Genomic DNA, 18,913 nt, shown 5'->3' with positions numbered 1-18,913 from the left:
TCTCAGAACCTATTTTTGCATGTTCCACAATGTCACTTCAGATTGCCTGGTGCTGGGGCTCAGCCTGTCGTGTGTTCTTCTTGCTCAGCACAGTATTGATTTTTGTGAAGAAGGTAGGTGCTCTGCCTTGAGCACCACGTTTTCCTTAAAGTTGGTTTCTTTTAAATTAGATTTTTGTATATATATATACATTTTATTGAAGTCTAGTCAGTTTACAATGCTGTGTTAATTTCTGGTGTACAGCACAATGCTTCAGTCATACATGAACATATATATATTCATTTTCATATTCTTTTTCACCATAAGTTTCTACAAAATATTGAATATAGTTCCCTGTGCTATTCAGTATGAACTTGTTCATCTGTTTTACATATGTTAGTATCTGCAAATCTCAAAGTCCCAATTTATCCCTTCCCACCCCCCTCCCCCACCATAACCATAAGTTTGTTTTCAATGTCTGTGAGTCTGTTTCTGTCTCATAAATAAGTTCATTTGTCTTTTTTTCCCCAAAGATTCCACATATAAATGATACCATATGGTATTTTTCTTTGTCTGACTTACTTCACTTGGAATGACCGTCTCCAAGTCCTTCCATGTTGCTGCAAATGGCATTATTTTATTCTTTTTTATGGCTGAGTAGTATTCCATTGTATAAATATACCACAACTTCTTTGTCCAGTCATCTGTCGATGGACATTTAGGTTGCTTCCATGTCTTGGCTATTGTAAATAGTGCTACTATGAACATTGGGGTGCATTTTTTTAAACTAGAGTTGTGCTTCTAATTTTTTCTACTGTATTATAGTTTAGTGTAGATACTCCTTTTTGTTCGTCTGGAAAACGTGGGTCCCTTCTCCTGTGTGAAGTTTCTACTGGGCCCCTCCAGCCCCAACTTCTTGCAGTCCATCTCTTCTCCAACCGGCATAGGAAGTCTGGGGTTTGGACTCTGTATTCAGAGTTCTCCTCCCATCTCCATCCCTTCCTGGTGTAAATTCTTCCTCGTAGATGCAGAATTTCCTTCACGAGCCCTATGATCTTATCACTGCTTTTCATTATTTTAATGATACGGAAATGAGTGTCAGACAGTGATGCTCATCCCCACCCAACTTCACAGTGTCATTTGGAGAATTCAGTGAGTTAACGTGTGTGCAGCTCAAACGTCACCTGGCACGTCGTAAGTGCTGCGTGTTTACAGTGACTGTAATAAGAATTACTTGACTTTCAAGTGTTCCATTGTATTCAGCTAAATATTGTCCTTCTTTTTGAGTCAGCTAGGCTGTGATAAATTTAGATGTCTCTAAGTACGTTTCAGTTTGATAAGGGCCCTCCTAAGGGATCTTAATGTTACAACACATATTTAATCCAATGATAGAGTCTCCTGTTGCATTACAATTAATTGGTCTCTAATTCAGGGGGTCTCACCGGGAATATGAGAATTACTTGGCGCATTCTCAAGGTGTTTTAGAAGAGGGCTGGGAGTAAGGAATGTATATTTCAAAAAAGCTTCCTGATGAGATTTGGATATTTCTCCTTCTCATTCTGTGGCTTTAATTGCATTATTTTGTTGTCAGATTGTGTTTGACTAAGACATGCCATATAGAATGATGCCATTAGGTAAGGTTTCAGGGATTGGGTTCTATTAAAAGCAGCTCTTCCATGTATTATGCTAGGTGAAAAAAAAATCTGTCAAAGGAGCTAATCACACACCACAAGCGACTGTTGAGTGACTAATTGCGTGACCAGTGTGTTCAGGCAATGATCAGTCACTCTGGCTTCAGGGAGAAGGGCAGGGAGGGTGTCCTGGCAGAGGGTGAGACCCAGTGGACAGTGGACCCGTGAAGAAGGTGGGGGTGGACGGGTGGGGGCTGGAGCTGGTGGGGCTGGGGCCTGTGTGAACAGGTTTGGATAAGGATGGGGAAATTGGCAGGGCTAGACTAGCGGCTTCCTTCATTGGACAGACCCTCTCGGACTAGCAGATGAGGGCCAGTTATGGGGAGACTTTGGACGTCAAGCAGAAGAATTCAGATTTCCCCATCCAGGTGGTGAGGAATGGATTACTGAAGGGTCTGAGTGCAGAAGTGACATCTTTAAGCGATTTCTTAGGGAAATGATAGTAGAACCAAATAAATTGCAGTTGAGGAACACTAATCACAGGGAAACTGGATGCGAAGCCGGCAGTCTGGGTCTGCAGTTCTCCGAAGTGTGTTCCTGGGAGCAAGAGCGGAGCATCACCTGGGGATGTGTTCGAAATGCAGCCATTGGGCCTCACCTCGGACCTGCTGCATGGGTCACGCTAGGGGTGGGCCAGCGTGTCAGTGGTCGTCCCTCCAGGGGACTCTGACACAACTGAAGTTTGAGAACTACAGGTCTGGGCAGAACACGATGAGGACCAACACGGAGTTACTGGGGTATTGGGGATGGAAGGCGGGTGGGTTTAAGGTTTTGTGATGGAGATATAGGACAGTTAGGAGACGCACGAAGGAGCGTCCTGAATTATTGCATCCCACAATGTGCCCGAGGATAACCTTAGAAAGAAATCTAAGACGGAAAAACCCACCCGCTTTGATAGGAAGATCATAAGCTTTTTTTCCCACCCAGTGTTGAGTTTAAAGGGTTGGTGAATTTTCCTGGTGTAACACTGGAGCAGCTGGTTGCTAATGTGTGGTTTGCATCAAAAAGAATGGTTGAGCGTCATCGAAGATCTGCCGTTGTTTCTAGCAGGTCTGTTACAGTGGAGTAAACAGACTCGGCTGGACTTCTGGAAGGAAGGAGGTTCTCAGGAATGTTCCATAATCTGAACTATCTTCCAAAATCAGATTCAGATTTTTTTTTCTTACACCTCAGTTGACACACATCCATCAGATCCAAAAAAATCTGTATCCACAAATGCAGTTAGGTCTTAATCAGTGATCAAAGAAGCGTTATGAAGAGGGAATGACACCACCATGTTTCATTTTTGTCTTTCCTACGGTCTTCATAGATGTAGTTGCGTTGGGTGCATGAAAAACCAAACCCATCTCATCCTTTATCTTTGGGTTTTAGATTCCAAGTGGCAAGAGCTCAATCAGTTAACAGTTGACAGACAACAGAAACTGCAAGAATCCTCAGATAATCTAACCCAATTCCAGACGGTAGAGGCTCAACTTAAACAGTGGCTCGTCGAAAAAGAACTGATGGTCAGTGTCCTTGGGCCCTTGTCCATCGACCCCAATATGCTGAACACACAAAGGCAGCAGGTGCAGGTGAGTGTTGCCTGACTTCACAGGATGGGTGTTTCCATTACAGCCGCATTTGCTTGGACCAGATATTCTCTTCCTGCCTTGGAGTGTGTTTGTCGTATTTCACGTGCCCATAAGGTTTCGTCGTGAGGCTGGTGGGAAAGTCCCAGAGAGCTAACGCTCTGAGCGTCTCTGAGTGGCCCACTGAGCCCACCAGTGGTCGGGTCCCCTGATCGTTAGCGTCATATGGCAGTTTGTGCGGCCCCTGTTAAAGAGGGACCTTTGAAGTATTAATGTGATTGCGTAAGTAATGACATTTTTATGAGACACTATTAATATGCTTTTTATTGTTTAGAGATTATTCCTTTGAGGTTTTATTCACATTGATTGTGGTGGTAGATAATGAAATTTACAAAGCTTGTGCATTACAGCCCCGAGTTGGGAAGGCTAAGAAGAGGAGACAGAATTAGGGGGGCAGGAAAGGAACCTTGAAACCCGGAGGGTTAGTTAGACTTGTCTCATTATAAATTGATAAATTCACAAGGGGAGAAAAATCCAGAAACCGTAAGTCAGATGTGATCGCAGAAGCCCCGCGTGGTTACAGTTAGTTTTCTTGACGTCCGAGTGGTTGCTGTTGGAGCAGGAGGCTGGTCTGTACTCCCTGAAAACACAGATCAGTCTTCATAACTGAGAGTCACAGTGCTGTCCTGGTCTTGTATGTTCTAAGTCTGAATAGAATGGAAACAAAAGATACAAACAAATATTTGAGGAGAGAGAACTGTCCGTAGTCTCCCAGGGAGAGAGAAAATATTCTACTAAAAAAAGGGCACTTGGAGATCGTTTGTTTCATAAGGAGGGCCAGTGTGAGCCTGCACCCTTGGAGCAATGTGATTTATTGGCTAAATCTTTTTTTTTTTTAATTAAAAAAAAACTTGGTGGGGGAGGTAAGTAGTCTTCCTTATTTATTTCTAGAGGAGGGTACTGGGGACGGAACCCAGGACATCATGCATGCTAAGCATGTGCTCTACCACTTGAGCTACACCCTCCCTGCTCCCATCAGCTTAGATCTTTTCAATAAAGACTGTAAACATCAATCTTATGTTTAAGAAGAACCTTTGTAAATCAATGCACATGAGTTACTACATCCTAACAATCACTGTTGGTACTGTGCATTTCCTGTGGTGTCAGTTGCTATAGAGTATTTTAAAAAATCCTACAAAAAGGAAAATACAAGTTGGAAAAATCAAATTTGGTGTTCGTGTGATGTGAACCTGTCTCAAAGCAGCACTTGTATGTGAAAGGTCATACATAAATGAACAAAATGAGTAAGAGTTCATGTTTCCCAGAGCAGCAAAAATATTTATTCTCTTTTTTTAAATATTATTTTAGGCAGAATGTCATCTCTAGAAGCACCACTGCTCTTTGGATTAGGTTAGGATAATTGCGGTGCCTTTGAAATACACTCTAGGAAACAGTAACAGAAAACAAACAAACAAACAAAAACTAGATAAATATCTACCATTCCTGTCTGTTTGGAAGCTTACAGCTGTGTTTTCTGTAATTAATTATCCCATCATTCATGTGTGCACTCACCCTCGTTACCTCTTTCCCTTAGATTCTGCTGCAAGAATTTGATACCAGGAAACCTCAGTACGAGCAGCTGACAGCGGCTGGTCAGGGCATCCTGTGCAGGCCCGGGGAGCACCCTTCTTTCCACGGGATCGTGAAGGAGCAACTGGCAGCCGTGACCCAAAAGTGGGACAGCCTCACAGGACAACTGACTGACAGATGTGACCGGATTGACCAAGCCATTGTTAAAAGCACGCAGTACCAGGGCCTCCTGAGAAGCCTGTCCGACAGACTGGGTGACTTGGATCACAGACTGAGCAGCAGCATGGCTGGGGGCCCCCTCCCTGACGCAATGAACCAGCAGCTGGAAGCCGCCCGCGAGCTGAAGCAGGAGATAGAGCAGCAAACGAAGCAGATCCAGGTGGCCCAGGCCCTGTGCGATGACCTGTCGGCCCTGGTTAAAGAGGAGTACTTGAAAGCAGAACTCAGTCGGCAGCTGGAAGGCATCTTAAAGTCATTTAAGGATATCGAGCAAAAAGCAGGTTTGTGTGTCTGCTCTTAATGCACGTGCTTCCCGGAAGTAGGGATCAGTGAGCTGCTGGTTTCTGAGCTGCGGGCTGATCCGGGCCCCTGCAGGGGACCTGCCCACAGAGACGGGCACGCATGGCGTCGGGGGGGCGTCCACATGGATGCGGGGGGACCGAACCCCGGCAAAGTCCACGTAATAGAGGCCTGTTAAGATGCCAGATCTCCTAAGTTGGTTTTTAAAGGTGGAAATGGTTATGCTATGTGACAGTCTTGTTTCATGGGAAGCGGAAATGAGCACGGTTATTAAAAAGGCCGGGCATCGTTTTCTTGCCAGTGCTTAGCTTGTCTGGCTCTGTCATAGAAGCTTTTCCAGAGACACGTGTGAGAGAGAAGCATCAAGCACGTTTTCTTCTCTTGCTTACTGTGGCCATCACTTTGTGGCCATTGCCCCATGGCCATCACCCCGTGGCCATCAATCCATGGCCGCTGTGTCTAAGCTTGTCTGCGGGAGCAGCAGTGAATTACTGGGCTCAAGACGGGCCAGCCAGGGGAGAGCCCACTGGCTGCTGTGTTTGTTATTTGAAAAGTATCACTAGGTGCTATTTGTGTTTGTTAATTGATTGGGTTTGCTTACAAATCATAGCAGCCATTTCAGACTAACTGTTTCTTGTTGACAACATGTGGGTAAGAAACACGAGCCCTTACGATGACGATGATCATGATCAACACTCTTAGGTGAAGGGCACTGAGCTTGGAACTATGGGTGCGTGCTGTCATTTCATTCCCACGACAGCTTCGATCAACGCTGACAACTCCCGTTAGGGGAAAGGAGGCTTGGATGTTTCATCATTCATCCTGGGTCCTCCGGCTCCGGAGAGGTTAGGTTGGGATCCAGACCCGTGTCCTTCCCATGCGCTGCCTTGTATTGGCCTCTGTGATGGGTAGAAATCTCACAAGTGGAAAAGTCCTATTTGCTAAGAGGTGGAGTGTTCACTCACCTTGAGCTTCGCGCAGTGGTCGCTCCCCTGCCCTGGAGAGGAGGTGGCCCCAGCCCTGGCGTAGGTGGTCTCCTTCCTTCCTTCCCGTTGTGACTTTTCCCCCCTTTGTCAATAACTTAGGCTCCCCTGTAGTCTTCATAGTCAGTGTGAACAGCCTCTGCCTTCGGACTGTTCTGTGCATTTATCTGGTGGCTTTTCTCTGGGCTTCTTAGCTCGACGCCATGATGTGAAACAAACATGTCTGTGATTTCATTTTTAGAGAACCACGTCCAGCACCTTCAGTCGGCCTGTGCCAGCTCCCATCAGTTTCAGCAGACGTCTCAGGATTTCCAGGCTTGGCTGGATACCAAGAAGGAAGAGCAGAGCAAGTCTCCCCCCATCTCTGCCCGACTCGAGGTCTTGGAGTCATTAGTCAAAGATCAGGAAGACTTCCGGAGAACTTTGACCGCCCAGTCCCATATTTATGAGAAAGCCATGGCGGAGGGTGAAAGTCTGTTACTGAAAACGCAAGGGTCAGAGAAGGTCGCCCTGCAGTCACGACTTAACACGATGAAAACCAGTTGGGATGGACTTAATAAGCAGGTGAAAGAGAGAGAAGACAGGGCCAAAGGGGCGCTGGAAAAAGCCGTCAAGCACAAAGAGCTCGTGCAGACGCTCCGGCCGTGGACGGACCGATGCCAGAGCTGCCTGGAGGAGATACAGTGTGGCTTGGATCCCGCTGAGATGGAGAAGGCTCTTGCCCAGGTGGCGTCTCTGCAGAAGGAGCTGGACCAGCACTTTGGGACGGTGGAGCAGTTACACGGCGCGGCCAGCAGCCTGCTCCGCGTCTGCGACGTGGACCAGGAGTTGATTGCAGAGGAGGAACAGTCACTGCTCCAGAAGGTGGACGTGGTCACTGAGCAACTGCACAGTAGAAAGTCCTCCCTGGAGAACCTGGTCCAGAAGTTTAAAGAGTTTCAAGAAGTTTCCAAAGAGGCTGGAAGGCAGCTTCAGGGTGCAAAGGAACAGCTAGCAGCCCACGACGCCCTGGGGCCCCAGGCTTACAGCAGCAAGTCCCTGACCATATTGCAGACCCAGCAGAAGGCGCTTCAGACCTTGAAACCGCAGGTCGATCTGGCCAGAGGGCTCGCCCAGGACCTCGTGGCAGGGGTGTCGGACTCGAAGGGCACCTCCGACATGTTACTACAGGTGGAGACGTTGGCCCAGGAGCACAGTGTGCTCAGCCAGCAGGTGGGTGACAGGTGCTCGTTCTTAGAAACCAAGCTGCAGGGCATTGGGCATTTCCAGAACACCATCCGGGAGATGTTCTCTCAGTTTGCCGAGTTCGACGACGACCTTGACAGCATGGCCCCGGTGGGGAGAGATGCGGAAACACTGCAGAGGCAGAAGGAGGACATCCAGGCCTTCCTGCAGAAGCTGGAAGCGCTCATGGCGAGCAACGCCAACGCCAACAAAGCCTGCAAGATGCTGCTGGCCACAGAGGAGGCCTCTCCCGACCTCGTGGGAATCAAACGGGACCTGGAGGCGCTGAGCAAACAGTGCAACAAACTGCTGGACCGCGCTCAAGCCAGACGAGAGCAGGTGGAAGGGACCATCGTGCGTCTGGAGGAATTCTACAGCAAACTGGGCGAGTTCTCCTCTCTGCTCCAGAAGGCGGAAGAGCATGAGGAGTCTCAAGGCCCTGTCGGGATGGAAACGGAGACGATTAACCAACAGCTTGATGTGTTCAAGGTAGGGCGTGCTTCTTTTTTCCTGAGTGGTGGTAACTGACTATACTTCAAAAAAAAAATTAAGTTAAATAAAAAAAACAAGGAAAGTACTGATGGATTCAGAAGGAGGTGGCATGTTAGGTAGCACCTTCCAGTGGTGCTGGAGCTTGGATGAGGGTACGTGGAGGGGGCGGTATCCAGGCACGGGGGTGGCTCCAAGCTTCCCGGGGATCTGGGCCTCGTGGAATGAAGCCTGAGATGAGTTAGGAGGTCGAAGGATGGTTAGAAAGCCGGCGTCTGTTTCTGGTGTTGCTTGCGGCTGACCTCCTGAGTGACCACGGCCGTGCTTTGAACTTGATTGCAGAGGTGGCTTGTTCATCCCATAAAAATCTTGTCCTCTTTGTGTTTGCCTCCCAGCATTTTCTTTAATGGTGAATTCTAGTCTTTTCCTGCTCTTTCCCTTTTTTTCTTTTTTTAATCGTCATCTTAGCCTTATTAATTTAATTTCTTCCCAAAGTTCCTATTTTCAAAGGCAGGGCAGAGTTCCCTGCTGTTATCCAGGTTTTCAAAAACCAAAATCATGGGCTCACATCCCAGAGGGCTGGGATTAAAATGTTTCTGATGGGACTGTGAGTGCCTTGGTGCCAAGAGACGTCTACACCCGGTGGCCCCCAGTGATGCCTGGTGATGGGGCAGAGGGAGGAGACGGCAGTCCAGTAAAGGCTGGTGTGATGTTAAAAGCCCCACCACTAGCACATGAAGGATGAAATAGGATCAAGAAGAAACAGAATAGGCAAAACCATACTGTTTCCCAGGAGAAGTGACTAGAAATCAAACAGACTTCCAGATTTTGTGCTGATGTATTTGACAAAGCGTTTTCCTTTGTTCCTCCTGATTAACTTTATTTTTAGGTGACTGAATTTTGCAAAAGAACTTCAAAGTAGCTGCTGCTGCTTTCTCCTCCTTGGTTCCTATTACAGTTGTTTGCTGTTTGTAAAGTGCCTTTGAAGCTCAGGTCCTTTGGGACTGCAAAAGCCGTGATTCTGAATGTAGGTCTTGATTCCTGACGGGGAGGGACACTGCCTCACCGTTGGCCTGACTTCCTTCATTTCTCTATCAAACTTTCACACTTCTGGTTTGCAAAAGAAAGATTTCATATCAGAGAATTCTCTATGAGAAAAGTCAAGTTCTGTGGCAGTTGCTGCTTCAAAGACGGGGGAGGATTTGAGGAGTGAGTCTCTGGAATTTTCTGTGCAGCCCTAAAGCTTGAGGGCTTAAATGACAGTAACCAAGCAGTCTTTGTACTAATGAAAGTTAAGCGCGCTCAGCGCCTTTGTGAAACGCTATCGTTTCTCTGGATTTTCTGCGAATTTGTGTAGGGAAAAAAAAAGATTTTTGTATCTCTCCGCTGCTTCACTACTTGTAAGAAAATGGGCAAAAGCGATCATTTTGGTCCTGCTCTTTGGGTCCCCAGTTGTGAGTCTGGTGGAAAATGTGGCTCTGCTTGTGGGGAATTCTTTGGAAAGTAAGCAAAAGCAAGAGGGAGTAACTCAGTGGTAGAGCCCGTGATAAGCACGCACAGGGTCCTGGGTTCAATCCCCAGCACCTCCATTAAAAAAAATTTAGGAAGGAGGAAGGGTTCCCTCACCATTGCTTTGGAAGCATTTTGCAAACTGAAACACACTAAATACGCATCATTACCATTAATGGTTATGGTGACTGTTTTCTTTGATTGTGAAGAAAAATAAGGTGATCGTGTCCTCTTCAGCCACTTCAGACTGTGTGTGTCTGTTTTCTGATTATTTTGGAAGGAGTTGATTGATTTTAATGAAATTCAGGAACAAAGAATATCATGATATACCTTCAGGGTCTGGAGACCCAGTGACTAAAATAAAGGTTTGCCAAGTGGACAGTCACCTGCATTTGGCATATCCCAGTGCCATAGGTAAAAACAAACAAACAAAAACCAAGAATATTATGATAAATAAAGATAGCAGCTTGCACAGTCATTAATTTTATTTTGTGTGTGTATGCTTGCGTGCGTAGGGTCTAAAAATCACAGTCACGACAGTTAACATTAATTGTGGGCTGACTGTGTGTCAAGTGTGACCCTAGACTGCCTGTAATCCTGTTGGCAGCCGTGAGAGGTGGGTGTTGATGTCACCCCCACCTTACGGTGAGGAAGCAGACCCCTGGGGAGGGTAAGTGGCTTGCCCAGAGTCCCACCGCAGGTGAGCGTCAGAGCCTGGCTGTTTTGGCGGATGTAAGGCAGTGTTTTGGCCAAACTTTATTCCTCCTGTGGCATTTCTTCTATTTTCTCTGGGAAATTTTCAGATCGTCTTTGCCATCAACTGATTAGGGTGGCTTTGAGCAACCAGCCGTTGTTTATTTAAATCCAGAACAGCAGGAACGCTCACCCGAGGAACGTGTCCTGGAGAGCTGGCTGCTGTGGGACCACGAGGTGACTGTGTGTGAAACTGCCCTGGGAACAGATATGTGGATGCTGGGCTGAGGTCAGTGACCATCACCACCAGCGCTGGACGTTTCCTCGTCTCAGCGATTGTGGCTTTCTTGATCGAAGCCGTAGATTAACTCAGTTCCATCTTAATTTCGTTTTTGTTGGGCTATAAGCTTTTGTTGACCGTTAGTTTTGACATCCTATTTTAGGGAGGCGTAAACATTTTTCTAAGTGGCGTAATTTGTATCGAGTGAAAGACTAGTGTTTTGTTATTTAATAATTTCTAAAAATGAAGCAGAGAAGAGCTGAAGAACTGGGTCTATTTTCATGGTAGACTTTGAAATATAATCGCGTTTGACGTGACTCTCTCTGGTAGCTTTAGTTTAACCTGATGTCATGGATAAAATCTTGTAACGGTTTTTCGTAATATAAAATAAGCTGCCTTCAGAGTAGTTCTGAGACATAACAGCTATTTCCCTGGTACTCAGCAGGGGCTGCCTTACGGTCACTGGGATCATATTTGCAAAGTTGCTTAAAGATGTGGTTGTCTATGTGTGTGAGAGACAGGAACGGAGAGGGAGGGATTCGCTTTGTTTTTGCAATTATACGTTGGTTTCTTGATAAGCAAATCTGACGTTTTTTAAATGTTTATCTAGGTCTCTAATCCTTCATTTAATAATAGCTCGGATAGGGAAAGGCTGTGATGGTAACAGAGAAAGAAAAGGAGTTTATCAAGACGAATTCCCAGCAAGATCACACGGTGAACCTGTTAAGTGTCTGAATTTGTTTGCTTTTGTTGTGGGGTCTGAATACCCCGCTTTCCTTCAAATAGGAATTATTTCCCCCTGAAATAAATAGTGATTGCATATTTACCTGATGAATAGCCTTGAAAACGCTTGACCCATTTCTGTGAAGAAGTTTATCAGTTTGAAAACTAAAAACATAGGATGCTTTCCGCTTTCCTTAGCTAATGGCATATCTGTTTTAGAAAGAGTAATAGAAATTGTTGCTCCGAAGGCCTGGTTTTTGTGCTCACAGCAAAGACCCCACACATCTCTTGCTTGGCTTCTAAGCCGGATTTCAGCATCTGGTAGGCTAGGAAGATATTTTTGTCAGGCTTTACGGATAATAATTTACTCATACAGATATTTCCCACTTAACTGCACTTGAGTTTCCTAATATCTCCAGCCTTTCAGCTCCAAAAACTTCATGTTTCAGTGGATAAATTTGGCCTTTTAACTTTTCTGTCAAGTGGGTCATTGTACTTAGTGGGAAGATTTTTCAGGAACTTTCATTTTGAAAGATTTAATTTCATTTTAGAGCTTTAAAACGAGAAAGGGGTACCATTCTGCCTATAATTCAGGTAGTATTTTTATGCTTTTCCAAAATCACCTGCCTGTAGAAGATACCGTAGCTGGATCACATCCAGCTGCTCGTAGGCTGTGTTGAGTAGGTCAAGTTACGTTTTGAGAACAGTTTAACACTGTGATTTCCATATGTGTGAAATAGTGCTTACTGACGACTCGTCAGAAAAACGTTGCTCATTATATTCATTGTGTATTTCTTTCACGAAAATATGAGAGATCTAGGCATCATGATTAATATTGAAAACAGTTTAATACATCTTACTTATATTAACATTAGAGCAGTTATAAATCAAATTTAGGAAGAAAAGAGAAACCAGTCCAGTTCTGCCCTAACTGTGAGTTCTTTTATGTTATTCAGATAGATCTTTGGGATCTGATACCAAGTCACAAAGAGAAATATTGAGGCGGTTGTCATAAATACCAATATAATATTAATAGGACACATTTCATCTTGAATCAGAACTATTGGGATCATCGTTGGTAGGGTTAGTTGAAATCAGTTTAATGAAATAGCAACTCAGTTATTAAATAAATGGCGTGTACTTAAACATCATCTACTGGAGGACATTCTCCCGCAGCCTTCCCCGCTCCCTGGCCGTACTGCGCGCCTTCTCCCATCCCTTTCCTCCACTGTGCTATCAGTTGTGCAGGGACGGTGGTGCACCTGCACTTGGCCAGTGCTCACCGGGCTGTTTGGCAGAGAGGAGGCACTGTCTGAGGAGTGGTTGAATTTATGCACGAATTATCTGTGCAGTTTTAAAAATGTGCTGCCCGCCTCAAACATGAGGTCGGTCTTCTTAGCTCTACATAAGGCTGGAAGACTGGAACAGAATCGTGCTCATGATTCAGAGTTAGGAGTCTAAGGTGGGCTGAATCAGAGACATTCTTTCTTAGGAAAAGTTCAGTGAGGCTCTCAGAATGTTTGGAGAAAGGCAGCTGTCCACATTCTGTGGAAATGTTACTGTTCACAGAGCCAGGAATAAGTAGCTTTCCAGGTTTACATAGCAAGGTAGTGACAGTCAGTGGTCAAACCTTTCGTGTTTGCCTTGTGTCCAACCCACTGTTCAAACATGGTAACTGTGGGCACCTTTTTCTGTCTTGTAATCAACACGTCGGAACAGCCTGTGTGCTCAAACACCACAGGGTCACATGCTTGTTGAAATATTTCAATTCTTGACTGTGAAAAGTGGGCATTGCTATTGTGACGTTGCCGGGTAGTTGCTTATATTTTTCCTTACAGATGGCTGTGTATATATTTTTCCAGCGTAATGATGGCCACGTACTGAGTTGCATCTAATAACTGTTGAATGGGTGTGTTACCTCTAGAGTTCTGGTTACAGATGGATTTTATTTTTAAAAGGTTCAGTTCTGAGGGTTATAAAAATCATTTTGGAATAATATTTTCTTATGAAAGGTACAAAAGTTCCCTCCCACATCTTTTCTGTAAAATCACCAGGGAAAGGAAATGGTTGTTTTTACTAGAACTGTCTTCACTTGGGATCAGCACAGTTTTACTTATGTTCAAATGATTATCTTGTGAGATTGGGGGGGAAAAATCTGTCCTCTATCTGCTATTCTGACAATGTTGCTTATTTCGTAAAGGATGGATAGATTTTATTTTATTTAAATAAAACTATTAATCCCCTCCCCCCACACACACAAGGTTAAAGTTTGTCTTGCGGAGTTTATTTTAAACGGTGCTTTTAAAGAGTGTTTGTTTAGTAGATAGAAATCTGTGGATGTGATTTTGTTTATTAAATATGCAGTCACTTAACTGCCCTTGATCTTCGCCCATGTCCTGCACCAAACTCAGGAGGACGGCATGGTTAGTACTAACTACTAATATTCGTGTCAGCGGTGCGCAGGGCTCAGTGCCCTCAGGGATTATTTACTTTGGCGAACAGTTGAACTTGAACTTGGGCTTTTACAAAAATGACACATTTTCGGTTTCAAAGTGTTGTGCGCTCTGCATCGCAGATATTAAACGTTTGGGAGCCCGCGACCTCAGCGCACGGAGTGTGGCTTCCGCAGAAGGATGGGGACCGGTTAGCTCCTCTCCCCGCTCAGGATCCACGTGGGCGCGGCCCCCGGCGGGGCTCCGGGTGTCAGGTTCCGCCTTTGCTCGCCCGTCCCTCCCTTCCCGACCCCTCCCCTCCCGACCCCACCCCTATCCTCGCCAACCCCTCCCCTCCCCTCCTCTCCCAATCTCTCCCCTCCCCTCCCCTCCCCAGCCCTCCCTCCCCTCCCCTCCCGGGTTAGAAGCCGGCGGTGGCGCCGGGCGAGCGGCGAACCCGCGCCGCCCTCTCCCCAGTTCCAGCACCGGGGCTGCTTCGCGCTGATGTCACCAGCAGGCGTTTGCATCGCAGCGGCGCGGCCCCGAGGTCCCTCCCCCTGAAGGGCTGGCGGGGGCCGGGGCCGCGCCGGGAGTCCGGGGAGATGCCTGCGGAGCCCAGGCGCGGGAGCGCGTAGCGGCCGAGCGGGAGCGAGGGGCGCGCGGAGCGGATGCGGCCCGTGGCGCGGAGCGCCGGGGCTCGGGGCCTCCGGGCCGCCCTCCTCTGCGGCCGCCGCCGCCGCCGCCGCCGCCTCCTCCTCCTACCTCCGGCTCCGGCTGCGATGCAAGCGGCGCTGCGGCCGCAGTCGGTCCCCTTCAGACGCGGGAGTCGGCGCGCTTTCCCAGCTCTGCCCGTGCCTTAGAGGGAGCCCGGAGCTCTTCTGTGCTGCAGTTGCCTCAGGTGGAATGAGTCGTCTTAAGGAGGCTCAGATAAGACTCTGAAAATGGTTTTTTTTTAAAAAGGGGAATTTATAGTACACCAGGCTTTCTGTTTACTTTAAACGGTTGCTGGATTGTACTGGCTTGGCCGTCCAAAAAGTCTATTTTTTCCCCCTTCGGGTGGTTCTGAATAGCCTCGAAGAAGCTTAATATGGGAAGAGAAACTGCCTTTGAATCAGGATTATTTATAGCTACTCCCAAAACAAGGAGAAGAAAAGTTTAACTTTCTAACAGCGTTAGACTTAACTTATTTTTTTTCTCTGAAGACTTGTTCTGTGCCTTCCTCTGAACAATACGTGGTCCCTGCGTTTGCCTTTTAAGTTTCGGAACCTTGGTTTATTTATAAAAGAAAGAGATGGAGTTTTGCAAGCCATCTTTAAGTGGATTACAGTCAACCAGAGCGCTGCTGAAAGTCGCCTTCAGCCTGCTGGAGTGCTTGCTTGGAAATTTTAGTCTGGAAATCTCAGCTGCAAAATTAGAATAAAAAGGGAAATGGACTGACAATGGAATGTCCTGAGTGTTTGAGCCACTGTTAAGTGTTTATTTGTTTTTTTTTTTTTTTTTCTGTGTTTTGGAGTGTGTGAAAGGGAACTTGGGAGGCTGGGGGGAGGGGGAGGAAGGAGAGTTCTGTTCTCTGTTCTTGAGGCACTTTATTTTTTAGACTCACTCTGAAACACCCAGGTAAAGGGATAGTTGCATTTAGACTGGTGCACTGATGCTGGCCTTCAACCGCTCGTCGGTTCCAACCTGTGCTATTTGAGATGTGTCTTGGTGCTGAAGACACTTGATAGTTGCGTTCAGAAGCGTGCTTTGCTGCAAGATGCTCTGCCTTATTTCCTGCTGTCTGTGTCGAGAGCTGCAATATTTGTTTTGACTGTCTTCGTCATGGGGAAGCCACTGAGCAGGCCGGACTGTTTACGTCAGAATCCCCCGTGTGTGGGGAAGGGTGAGGAAGAGGAGGACCTGAACATCGAGGACTGTTACGTCCCGCAGCGCTCCATCTATGACACGGTCAGGCTGAACGAGCAGATCGACTCTGGTTCCAAAGGGAGCCTGTCCTCCAGGCATTTTACAGACAGGACTCTGCCCTACAGTCACCGAACACTGGACGTGAGCTCTCTCTGCTCCAACGGTGCCCTGGCTCCCTCCAGCGTGTTCGAGCTCAGAGGCCGTGAAGCCCACAAGCTAGATGAAAAGATGATCTTTGATGCCCTCAAGCTCAACAGCGATATCGTCCGAACAGCAGGGTTACCCAAAGCCAAACCCCACGCGGAAAAGAGAGAGCACAGACGGTCCTGGCGAATGTTTGTTCCAGCTAATCTGATGGATTACGCGAACAAAAGTGAAAGCTCTTTTGTGGAACCTACTGATGTGTCAGATGCTGTAACCAAGGTGGGCAGGTGCAGGTGGGGGACTAACTCCCTCACGTCGGAGGAGGAGGACTCCGGGTTGTGCAGCCCTCCGGCAGAGAGGGAAGAAAAACAGGGCATTTTAACCGGAGACCAGTCACACATGAGAAGCCTGTCTTCGGCTGAAGACATTCACACAGCGGAGCAACAGACACCCTTTTTTTCTGCCAGTTCCGTCAGTGAACAGAAGATGCCCCTGCTTTCGTGTGGAAGCGCCCACCCCGTTGAGAACTTTAAACTGATCTTACAGGAGGCTTTCCCACTAGAGGAAAGAAAACATGCACACGGTCCAAGGGGGATCTGCGCTGAAAATTGCTGCCTGAGGCACGATTTCAAAGAGAGCACCGTTCAGTGTGACCCATCTCCTGTGCCAAGAGATGGGGAAAGCAAGTGTATTTCTAACCCTGGAGAAGAAGGGAAGACATACAGATCGGGGGAACGCCACATCCCAGCACACAGGAGGGAGCTGATGGGAGGGTCTCCCGAGGACTTAGCTCTCTCTCACCCTGATCTGGGGGGAAATGATGGAGATCACGGTAGTGCAAGTTTAGTGGAAAACCTGACACTCTTGACACAGTATGATTCAGAAGAATCCAGCGTCGCACCTAAAGAGGAAATGGAGGTGTCCCTTTCTGCCCAGGAGATGGAGGTGATCTGTATGGAGTGCTCCCCGAAATTCAGAGCGGTAAAAAGGAAAGCGGCTCCCAGAAAAACACGGGCGCAGGTGGGAATATTGGATACCGTCTGTAATGGCTTTCCCTCTGGTCAGGTAATTAATGAGAATGGGGAACTATGATGCCGAAAGTCTGTGGTTCTGTTGTAAAGGGGTCACTGGTGTTTCTAATAATGATCAATCCGGTCTTTTATTGGGGGCGGGGCTTGACTGGCACCCTCCAAGATGGTAGCTGTTGCTCAGTTGACCAAGACAACAGATTAACTAGGGGGGACCGCCTTTGAGAAGGATCATTCCCAGCTGTTCATAGAGTCCTGCTACTGATGGTGGAAATGGTGGCTGTCCCCCGTCACTTAGAATGCCTCCACTGTGGATTTATGTCAACCTTGGGCTTTTACACAAATTGTGGTCTAAGACCCTGCCATTTAAGGGCAGTTATATTGGATTTATTAAGCTCGAACAGGCTTAGTCATGAGAGTACAAGCACAGTGTTATATTGTTGTGGTCTGAGAAGTGCTCCCCGCAGAGTGAGGACTTTGGAAATGTGCTGAGAATGTTCCCCCAGGGGCTGGGTGTGTGGGAGGGGAGACGTTCCCGTACCCTATTCTGCAGTCGTGACAGATCCAGACTTTCTGTGAGTGGTGAGTGAGGTAAGAAAGTAAAGGGTGCAGCCTTGTCATAAGGAGAGGTTGTCTGTCCAGCCTGTAATTTTTTTCTTCCCACTTAGATTGAAGTTCAGCTATATTTGGTCCTTTTCTCCTAGGCTCTTCTGGTAAACTTTGCCTCAGAGGTAATTGCGTTTTATTTTAAGCTTCTCTTGTGTTTGTGTGCTTGTGGGTTCCATTTGGGGGAGTGGCTCTCTCCCTAGGTATTTTGTTACCGAGAGATAAGGAATTCGGACAATACCAGAAAAGCTCCCTCTCAGTCTGTGAAATCATCGCTCTTATCAGCGATGCCCTTTTCTGTGAGTGTGCGTGAAATGGCACGCTAGTTTCAAAGCTCAGCAAGGTCCTTTTTTCCTGTGAAGGGTTTTGCAGTTGATTTGTAGAAAGTAATTAAACTCTTAGGAGTATATAAATTAGTGGATGTCTTTTTTTTTTAAACCCTTAGTGTATTTTGGGGGGGGGGGGGAGCTGTTTAGAAAATGACCACTAACTCATCTAGAACTCCTCTGTTCATTTCTGTAAAACCAAGACTAGAGGTTAAGGCAATTTACTGGATCATTTTTATTAGTTTTTTTTTTTTCTTTTTGCCCTGAAAATGAGCTGCGAGGGAGAATAAAACTTTCCCCTGAATTCTTAGATACCAGACAAGTCCCTGGAATTAAAAATGTAGCAGTTTTCTTCCTCCCCCTCTTTTTCTGTAAGTAGTAAAAACCTGTCTACAGCTGTTAGTTCGAGAAGTAGTAACTTAAAAAGTGGTAAAGAAAAATTGTAGAATCAATCATACCGCCAAACTCTGTTTTTGCTACCTCGCTGTAAGTTTCTATTGACTTACTAGGGAAATTAATGCCTTTTTTAAAAAAATTATGAAAATGTATGTTTTTTTCCCCAATGATTTGGGGAATTCTTACCTGTTTAGCTGTCATTGACTTTGTATATTTAGGATTGTTATATAGAAACAGTTCACCAGTGTGGAAATTGTATGGACTTTCTGTGGACGAAGACACTGGGGCTTTCTGCTAAGAGAGGACTTTAAGAAGAGATGATTGCTTATTTGCTTGCTGTTCCTTGCTTTCCTCATTCACTCCGTAACACGGATGTATCCAGTGTGCTAGGCTTGGCCCAAAGTCTGGGGAGTTTACCTCTTGCTGCCTCTGCGTCTTTGAAAATTAGTTTCCATACTGTGCCTATAACTTTTTTATTTAAGTACCATTTTGATGTCTGCTTTTATCGTGTTTACGAATATTCTGTGTTAACTGTTCATTCACTTGGACTGTTGATGTATTTACATCGTGGCCTGGAGTGTAATGACTCAGTGCCCCACACCTTGTCTTGCCTTGTCATCCAGCTGAAACTTGCCTTCCTCAGTTAAGCTAACTGATTCCCCTCACGGCCTCCTTCAAGCCCCATGTTAAGAACATTTGTATTATCTATGAAAGAGTCGATGTGCCTCCCCTGTACTATCTATGGAGGATTTATCATCATTCACCTCAAGGTATAAATAAAATTTTCTATACTGGTAATCATTTGGCAAATAATTACAAGCTTGGTAC

The 18,913-nt window shown here is 46.4% G+C and overlaps 1 protein-coding gene across 1 annotated transcript in view; it reads left to right on the top strand.

Annotated features, from left to right (window-relative positions):
* The window catches only part of DST (dystonin), a 436,433-nt gene that overhangs the window by 335,587 nt on the left and 81,933 nt on the right, over nucleotides 1–18,913 (top strand). Inside the window, 3 exon segments of the mRNA XM_032463323.1 lie at nucleotides 3,042–3,241; nucleotides 4,833–5,328; nucleotides 6,572–8,043. Of these exon segments, the coding sequence (XP_032319214.1) occupies nucleotides 3,042–3,241; nucleotides 4,833–5,328; nucleotides 6,572–8,043 (2,168 nt within the window).

The sequence above is a fragment of the Camelus ferus genome, chromosome 20, assembly GCF_009834535.1.
Source record: "Camelus ferus isolate YT-003-E chromosome 20, BCGSAC_Cfer_1.0, whole genome shotgun sequence".
Lineage (NCBI taxonomy): Eukaryota > Metazoa > Chordata > Mammalia > Artiodactyla > Camelidae > Camelus > Camelus ferus.
The sequence above is the reverse complement of the archived record's forward strand: the minus strand, read 5'-3'. Positions and strand labels throughout refer to the sequence as shown.